This window comes from Salvelinus alpinus, chromosome 7, assembly GCF_045679555.1.
Source record: "Salvelinus alpinus chromosome 7, SLU_Salpinus.1, whole genome shotgun sequence".
NCBI classification, from domain to species: Eukaryota; Metazoa; Chordata; class Actinopteri; order Salmoniformes; family Salmonidae; genus Salvelinus; species Salvelinus alpinus.
In genome coordinates, this window is record NC_092092.1 from 59,674,999 (window position 1) to 59,684,951 (window position 9,953).

Genomic DNA, 9,953 nt, shown 5'->3' on the forward strand with positions numbered 1-9,953 from the left:
ATGGATCATCACTGGAGGCTTCGTGCCATGGATTATCACTGGAGGCTTCTTGCCATGGATTATCACTGGAGGCTTCGTGCCATGGATGATCACTGGAGGCTTCGTGCCATGGATCATCACTGGAGGCTTCGTGCCATGGATCATCACTGGAGGCTTCTTGCCATGGATCATCGCTGGAGGCTTCGTGCCATGGATCATCACTGGAGGCTTCTTGCCATGGATCATCACTGGAGTCTTCGTGCCATGGATCATCACTGGAGTGGAGAGACACCCAGGAGGCCTGGCTCTGGGAGAAGGCACAGGACTCACCAGGCTGGGGAGACATGCAGGAGGGTTAGAGCTTAGCATATGCACAGAACTCACCAGGCTGGGGAGACATGCAGGAGACCTTGTCCTTGGCCGAGGCACCGGATGCACTGGACCGTGGAGGCGGACTGGCGGTCTCGAGCGCAGAGCTAGCACCACTCGTCCTGGCTGGATCCCCCCTGTAGCCCGGAAAGTGCGGGGAGTTGGAACAGGCCGCACTGGGCTGTGCTGGCAAACTGGGGACACCGTGCGTAGGGCTGGTGCAGTATACCCCGGGCCGAGGAGACGCACTGGAGACCAGATGCGCTGAGACGGCATCATCCCTCCTGGCTCGATGCCCACTCTAGCCCGGCCGATTCGAGGAGCTGCGATGTAGCGCACCAGGCTATGCGTGCGCACTGGGGACACCTTGCGCTTCCCTGCATAACACAGTGCCTGCCCAGTCACTCTCTCGCCACGGTAAGCACGGGGAGTTGGCTCAGGTCTCCTACCTGAGTCCGCCAATCTCCCCGTGTTCCCCCCCCAAAAAAAAATCTGGGGCTGCCTCTCGTGCACGTTACCTCGCTCCGCTCTAGCTGCCTCCAGCTCCTCTTTCGGACGGCGATACTCTCCCGGCTGTGCCCATGGTCCTTTGCCGTCCAAAATTTCCTCCCACGTCCAGGAGTCAATGTTCCCACGCTACTTGGTCCTTTGTTGGTGGGTGGTTCTGTCACGATCGTCGTCTGGAGATGGAGAGGAGGACCAAGGTGCAGCGTGGTAAGTGTTCATTATTTTTATTAAAATATGAAACACTTGACAAAACAACAAAAACGATAAACGAACAGTCCTGTAAGGTGAACACACAAAACAGAAAACAAACACCCACAAACACAGGTGGGAACAGGCTACCTAAGTATGATTCTCAATCAGAGACAATGATAGACAGCTGCCTCTGATTGAGAACCATACCAGGCCAAACACATAGAAATACAAAACAAGGACAACATAGAACACCAGACATAGAATGCCCACCCAAACTCACGCCCTGACCAACCAAAATAGAGACACAAAAAGGATCTCTACGGTCAGGTCGTGACAGATGCATTTCAGTCACTTCAAACTTCCTTCAGACTGAAATACTGTCAAAAGTACTGTCAGACTGATTTGTAATAGACTGATAGCCCCAATTTAAAAAGTTAACATTGGCTATTGATCACCTTTTTTTATAGGGTCGGGTTGCAAAATAAACTATAACAAAATGGGGTCACTGGCCAAAGAGGTTTGGGAACCTCTGCTCTAACCTGTCTGTCTCTCTGTCTAACCTGTCTGTCTCTGTCACTTTATTTAACCCATCTGGCTCTCTGTCTAAATGTGTGTTTAACCTGTCTGTCTCTCTGTCTAACCTGTCTGTCTCTCTGTCTAACCTGTCTGTCTATGTCTAAATGTGTGTTTAACCTGTCTGTCTCTCTGTCTAAATGTGCATCTAACCTGTCTGTCTCTCTGTCTAACCTGTCTGTCTCTCTGTCTAAATGTGTGTTTAACCTGTCTGTCTCTCTGTCGAACCTGTCTGTCTCTCTGTCTAACCTGTCTGTCTCTCTGTCTAAATGTGTGTTTAACCTATCTGTCTCTCTGTCTAATCTGTCTGTCTCTGTCTCTTTATTTAACCCATCTGTCTCTCTGTCTAAATGTGTGTCTAATCTGTCTATCTCTGTCTCTTTATTTAACCCATCTGTCTCTCTGTCTAAATGTGTGTCTAATCTGTCTGTCTCTCTGTCTAACCTGTCTGTCTCTCTGTCTAAATGTGTGTTTAACCTGTCTGTCTCTCTGTCTAACCTGTCTGTCTCTGTCACTTTATTTAACCCATCTGTCTCTCTGTCTAAATGTGTGTTTAACCTGTCTGTCTCTCTGTCTAACCTGTCTGTCTCTCTGTCTAACCTGTCTGTCTCTGTCTCTTTTTTAACCCATCTGTCTCTCTGTCTAAATGTGTGTCTAACCTGTCTGTCTCTCTGTCTAAATGTGTGTTTAACCTGTCTGTCTCTCTGTCTAACCTGTCTGTCTCTTTATTTAACCCATCTGTCTCTCTGTCTAAATTTGTGTCTAACCTGTCTGTCTCTCTGTCTAAATGTGTGTCTAACCTGTCTGTCTCTGTCTAACCTGTCTGTCTCTGTCTAACCTAACTGTCTCTCTCTCTCTCTCTCTGTGTAGAGGAGGACCAAGAGACCTCGGGGGATTTTGGCAGCGGGGGCGCCGTCATTCTCCTTGATGACCAGGAGGAGGAGCCAGCTCAGAGTGGGAGGAGCCGGCAGAAGCAGAGGCGGGGCCGGATCCATCCCAGAGGGGCCATTGAGGATGACGAGGACGAGGAAGATGACAAAGATGACGAGATTGGCTACATCTGGTAGCTCCGCCCCCACCTGTTCTCCCATCAACCAACCAGGGACCCCCGTTAACTCTGAACAAACCTGAAGCCATTCCAGCGTCTCCTTCGTACCCCTCAGCATCAACTCTGTGTTCAACTGACTATCCCCTCCTCTATGCCTCTTATTCACCTTGAAACTTTCTCTCCGCTACTCAACCTTCATATAGTGTGTCCCTCCTACTCTCCTTCAGAGAATAGAGACGTATTCAATTCAAACAAAGACTGTCTAGTCTCTTTTAATGTGTGTCCCTCTGCTACTGCATTTGTCCTCAAACCCTTCAACCATAGACTGACACATTGCTATATCCTCTCTCTCTCTTTCTTGCTCTTACTCCCTCTCTCATCTCCCCGTTCTCTCTCTTTATCTGTATCTGTGTGTCTCTGAGAGTCTCTTGTCTGACTGTGAGGTCAGAAACAAGTTTGAAGGCGAGATCCTATGGTGTGTTCTGGCCCTTCTGTCAAAGACTCCATTTTCCGCTCCCGGCCTCACCTCTCATGTTCTAGAATACCATATTCTCTGGTTCCAGAATATTCTATAGGCTCTTTGGTCGAGAATAACGTTCTTGCTGTTATTGAATGCTCCAGGGTGCCCTAGAACCAGAAAGAGTGATGATGTGTTACTTTTTGTTGCATGTTCCCTGACTACGCCCCTGTGGAAAGAGAAGTTTGGGTGGCAAGATACACTGAGTGTACAAACATTAAGTATACTTTCCTAATGGTGAGTTGCACCCCGCCCTTTTACCCTCAAAACAGCCTCAATTTGTCAGGGCATGGACTCTACAAGTTGTCGAAAGCGTTCCATAGGGATGCTGGCCCATGTTGACTCCAATACTTCCCACAGTTGTGTCAAGTTGGCTGGATGTGCTTTGGGTGGTGGACCATTCTTGATACACACGGGAGCGTGAAAAACCCAGCTGCGTTGCAGTTCTTGACATAAACCGGTGGCCTGGCACCTACTACCATACCCCAAAGGTTTGTTTTTCCCATTCACCCTCTGAACGCCCCACATACACAATCCATGTTTCAATTGTCTCAAGACTTAAATTCCTTCTTTAACCGGTCTCCTCCCCTTCATCTACACTGATTGAAGTGGATTTAACAAGTGACATCAATAAGGGATCATATCTGGATTCACCTGGTCAGTCTGTCTCAGGGAAAGAGCAGGTGTTCCTAATGTTTTGTCCACTCAGTGTATAACTCTCTATGTATCCTGTGTCCATTGTTGGAAAATGACCTGTAAGTAAGAATTTCACTGTTAGTCTACACCTGTTGTGTACGAAGTATGTGACAAATAACATGTGATTAGATGTTGATTTGACCATGTACATATTGGTTGCTGCAGTGCTCTCTCCCCTTGCCCATATTGGTTGCTGCAGTGCTCTCTCCCCTTGCCCATATTGGTTGCTGCAGTGCTCTCTCCCCTTGCCCATATTGGTTGCTGCAGTGCTCTCTCCCCTTGCCCATATTGGTTGCTGCAGTGCTCTCTCCCCTTGCCCATATTGGTTGCTGCAGTGCTCTCTCCCCTTGCCCATATTGGTTGCTGCAGTGCTCTCTCCCCTTGCCCATATTGGTTGCTGCAGTGCTCTCTCCCCTTGCCCATATTGGTTGCTGCAGTGCTCTCTCCCCTTGCCCATATTGGTTGCTGCAGTGCTCTCTCCCCTTGCCCATATTGGTTGCTGCAGTGCTCTCTCCCCTTGCCCATATTGGTTGCTGCAGTGCTCTCTCCCCTTGCTGTCTCAATGCTGTGCAGTCTTTATTTCATGCTTCCTCTTCCAATTTAGCTTTAAAAGTTCAAAACCATGTTGTCAGCCACTTACTAAATAGCAACCACTCTCTTCAGCTTGAAAGCTTTGATAATGACTTTTTTTCCAGCTAGTTTTGTACTTCTGTTTCAGTTGGAGGCACTTAGTCTGTGGAACTACAGAACAGAGAAATCTAATTGTGGTCACACAAAGAGCCCTGCCATTATTCAGACCTTTTTCAAACCCTCCCAAATCCAGCCTGCAGATTTAGAAACGGACACAAAGAGAAAATGCTTTTAAGGGTTCGCTTTGGGGGGGAATAAACACAGCTAGAAGCAGAGTCAGTCTGTTAAAAAGAACATAGTGTAATAGTTGTGTTTGTCATAGAGTTTTTTTCTGTAACCATTGGTGTGTACTGTTGACTGAGGAAGTGGAACATTCTATAACTTCTATTCTAAATAAGCTCCTGCTTTTTTTCAGAATATTCTGCGTGGTAATCAAGTGAGGTCAGTTATCTTAATGTATCTAGCCCACAAACCCAGATGAGATAGGCTTAACCCATAAGGTAGGCTTTTGAACAGTTAAGCCTTACTCTGGAACAGTATCAGCACACCCACACAATACTCAGTGGCATTCTACTTTGATAATGACAGGCCTTGGATGATCGGACATATATATTTGCGGGTCTGAGCTGGGCACTATTTTATCAGTTGTCAGTACTGTATTTGTAAGGCTTGTGTTTCATTGGTCTTGTGATGCAGCGTAATGATACATTGCTCTTGCTTTGGCGTGCTTTGGCCAGCGGGAACACATCTTGAACGGATCTTTGATTAAAGTGTGAGACTCTTGTGATTGACACTTTGGCTTATCCCTTACGAAAAAAGATTCCAGTCAGAGTGCAGTATAACTGTTTTTTTTACTACAGTAATTTAGCAATTTAACTGCAGTTACAGTGCAGTACATTGCAGTTATTCTGCAATTACTGCGTCCAAAATACCACAGTTGACTGCACTTACTACAGGTTGCAGTTTTCAATCTTTTTTTGAAAGGGATACAGCACTGACTAAAGCTTCACACAATACATCACTGAGCTCTTCTACTCTTCAGCCAATCAGTTGGCACCACTGATGTTTCAATCTGTAAAATATAAGTGTAGTTCCAGGCAGGCACACAGCTAATATCACGACCTAACGCTGATTGCTCACATTCAAATCTCCCACTCTCTCACTCTTCCTCTGCTCCCTCTCACAGCCTTCCACTCCCTCTAGCTCCACCTCTCTCTCGCTCATCTTCACTATCATTTTGTCGCTCGCTTATTTTCCCTATTTTTCTCCCTCTCTCTACCCTCCTCTCTCTCTTTTTTTTTAAGTTTTATAGCCATGGCGCTCCTCTCTTTCGTTTCCCTTATTTTGTTTTTTATAGCTCAGAGATGTCTCCCCTGCGAGGCTGCAGTATCGCTCGCTGCATTGTCTCTCAGCCCAGAGACTCTGTGGAGACGAGTAATGCACACCATGATTGGGCGGAATGGGGGTTGTTGGTAATGGGTGGTCATTTGACACCCGTAGAATCAACCTTTCATCTCGCTCCAAGATGAAAGACAGAAAGAGGAACTCAGGGGAAGAAATGTATGCTTTTGGGTTTTGGGCATTCTTTCTCTTTCCCTCAAATGTATATTTTTCTCAAATGCCCATCCTCCCTTTTTGTTCTCTGTTCTTATTTGTTCCTTCCTTCCCCTCTCTCTCCTTCCCCCTCCCTAACTATTTCCATGTCCCTCAACCATAACAATATACAGTTGAAGTCAGAAGTTTACATACACCTTTGCCAAATACATTTAAACTCAGTTTTTCACAATTCTTGACATTTAATCCCAGTAAAAATTCCCCGTCTTAGGTCACTTAGGATCACCACTTTATTTTAAGTATGTGAAATGTCAGAATAATATTAGAGAGAACTATTTATTTCAGCTTTTATTTCTTTCATCACATTCCCAGTGGGTCAGAAGTTTACATACACTCAATTACTATTTGGTAGCATTGCCTTTAAATTGTTTAACTTGGGTCAAACGTTTCGGGTAGCCTTCCACAAGCTTCCCACAATAAGCTGGGTGAATTTTGTCCCATTCCTCCTGACAGAGCTCGTGTAACTGAGTCAGGTTTGTAGGCCTCCTTGCTCGCACACGCTTTTTCAGTTCTGCCCACACATTTTCTATTGGATTGAGGTCAAGGCTTTGAGAAGGCCACTCCAATACCTTGACTTTGTTGTCCTTAAGCCATTTTGCCACAACTTTGGAAGTATGCTTGGGGTCCTTGTCCTTTTTGGAAGACCCATTTTTGACCAAGCTTTAACTTCCTGACTGATGTCTTGAGATGTTGATTCAATACATCCACATAATTTTCCTGTCTCATGATGCCATCTATTTTGTGAAGTGCACCAGTCCCTCCTGCAGCAAAGCACCCCCACAACATGGTGCTGCCACCCCCTTCACGATTGGGATGGTGTTCTTCGGCTTGCAAGCCTCCCCCTTTTTCTTCCAAACATAACGATGGTCATTATGGCCAAACAGTTCTATTTTTGTTTCATCAGACCAGAGGACATCTCTCCAAAAAGTATGATCTTGTCCCCATGTGCAGTTGCAAACCGTAGTCTGCCTTTTTTTAATAGCGGTTTTGGAGCAGTGGCTTCTTCCTTGCTGAGCGCCCTTTCAGGTTATGTCGATAGAGGACTCGTTTTACTGTGGATATATTTACTTTTGTGTTTCCTCCAGCATCTCCACAAGGTCCTTTGCTGTTGTTCTGGGATTGATTTGCACTTTTCTCACCAAAGTACGTTCATCTCTAGGAGACAGAATAAGTCTCCTGCCTGAGCGGTATGACGGCTACGTGGTCCCATGGTGTTTATACTTGCGTACTATTGTTTGTACAGATGAACATGGTACCTTCAGGCTTTTGGAAATTGCTCCCAAGGATGAACCAGACTGAACCAGGCACTGAGTTTGAAGGTAGGCCTTAAAATAAATCCACAGGTACACATCCAATTGACTCAAATGATGTCAATTAGCCTATCAGAAGCTTCTAAAGCCATGACATCATTTTCTGGAATTTTCCAAGCTGTTTAAAGGCACAGTCAACTTAGTGTATGTAAACTTCTGACCCACTGGAATTGTGATACAGTGAATTATAAGTTAAATAATCTGTCTGTAAACAATTATTGGAAAAAGTACTTGTGTCAAGCACAAAGTAGATATCCTAACCGACTTGCCAAAACTATAGTTTGTTAACAAGAAATTTGTGGAGTGGTTGAAAAAACTAGTTTTAATGACTCCAACCTAAGTGGATGTAAACTTCCGACTTCAACTGTATATATGTGTATTTAGTAACAACTTTTGGGTGATTTCCTGTATCGATCACAACATTAACTCATCTGGTCACTGGATCACCTCTGACCTCTCACCTCTGACCCTGATATTGATTGGTTGTTTGTTGATCTCGTCAATAACATGCATGATGACCCTTTCGTTTTTTACCCTTTGCAGCTTCAACTCTGACCTCTCTGTGTGTACATCAGCCAGAGAGACAATAAAACTTCCACTAACACAATACACACACACGCATACACACACGCATACACACACACACACACACACACACACACACACACACACACACACACACACACACACACACACACACACACACACACACACACACACACACACACACACACACACACACACACATGCTTACACACACACACATACACACACACACACACACACACACACACACACACACACACACACACACACACACACACACACACACACACACACACACACACACACACACACACACACACACACACACACACACACACACACACACACAGACTGTAACATACTTGTAACATGTGTATAAAGTCATCTCCTTCCGAAGCAGTGTAAGGCTCCTTTTTTGATCCTGCCATCAATCTGGCCTTGACCTTTGCCCTCTCATGATGTCCTAAGTGACCCTTGCCCTGTCCTGATGTCACTGCTGTCCCTCCCTTGCCTGACCTACTTGTGTACTTGTGTACAAAGCTGAGTAACCCTAGTTGCTCAAACGTCTACAAAAGCGCAATAACAAAAGCGCAATAAATGAGTAGGAAATGGTCCTTCTCATTTCCAACCTGTATTAGACAGTTACTGAACTGTCCTCAGACACACACACACACACACACACACACACACACACACACACACACACACACACACACACACACACACACACACACACACACACACACACACACACACACACACACACACACACACACACACAGTTCTAGTATGACAGCTCCGCTAGTCCAAACAAACACATAAATGGCCATATTTGCTAAAGTCTTCTTTGTTAATTCTATATATTTTTTACTTTGTAAAGAGAAAAAAATACTATGTGAAAGGGGTGTAATATATTGCCATGTGAAGGCACTGTGGCTTTGTCCAGTTGCATTTAACAGACTATGGTGTGTAAATCAATTGTCCTTAATGTAGCTAGATTCATGTAGCTCTTTCCATAGAAGCATAGTGTAGTGAGTTCTTCAGTGTCTTATTTTTCCCCTTCTGGAGCTATAATGGAATGTTGATGTTATGGGCTGAAAATATCTGGATTTTATTGTAACAGTTCCACAATGTTTGTCTGAATAAATTTAAGTCTGTCCTGTCCTGTACCTACTCTGTGTGATGGTCTTATTTAAATGATGTCCATTTTTGCGTGAACACACACACACACACACACACACACACACACACACACACACACACACACACACACACACACACACACACACACACACACACACACACACACACACACACACACAAAATACTTATTACACCTACTCTGTCACTCAGGCATACATGAGCTAAAATCCTTTTACAAGTTTCATTGAGGTTTGGGAGTTGTGTGTTATTGCATTTTACATAGCTTATCCTTCATCCAAATGGCAATGGACTATATTGATGTGTCCCAGTGACATCAGTCAAAAGTTAACTCCCCTCACCAGACATGCCTTTGTCTTCATCTAATATGCCATATTAAATCTATCGATTTGATAATGCCCTTTTGTACTCAATTTGATTCATGCAGCTGGAAGAAAATCCATTTTTCAGTCTCTCTCCCTCTATCTCTTCTGCCCTCTCACTCCCTCTATCATTCTGAGTCTGTTATGGCTGTGTCATGGTGATTTAAAACTAGGTTAGGGCTGTGATCTGTGACTGGTGGTGTGGATTAATATAGCTATGGATAGAAACGGCGCATTAGGCACAGATCTAAGTTCAGCCTACCCTTCTCAAATCCATTTGGGGAAAACACACAATACTGACCTAAGATTAGTGTCTGAAAATCAAGTCGGCTGGGCCAGCCCGGTATCTTGTTCAGTCAACTTTCCAAATGTGAGCCATTCCAAGACCATTCCAAGATTGATGCAGATTGTTTGAGTGTTAAACGCCACTTGTTTCCTACTATTTCCCC

At 44.9% G+C, this 9,953-nt stretch overlaps 1 protein-coding gene across 1 annotated transcript in view; it reads left to right on the top strand.

Annotated features, from left to right (window-relative positions):
- LOC139581361 (testican-1-like) overlaps positions 1 to 9,150 on the top strand; it is a 493,855-nt gene extending 484,705 nt beyond the window's left edge. The window contains exon 12 of the mRNA XM_071411024.1: positions 2,491 to 9,150. Coding sequence (XP_071267125.1) covers positions 2,491 to 2,687 — 197 coding nt within the window. The 3' untranslated portion in view covers positions 2,688 to 9,150. The remainder of the gene's footprint in view (positions 1 to 2,490) is intronic.
- Positions 9,151 to 9,953: the final 803 nt, after the last annotated feature.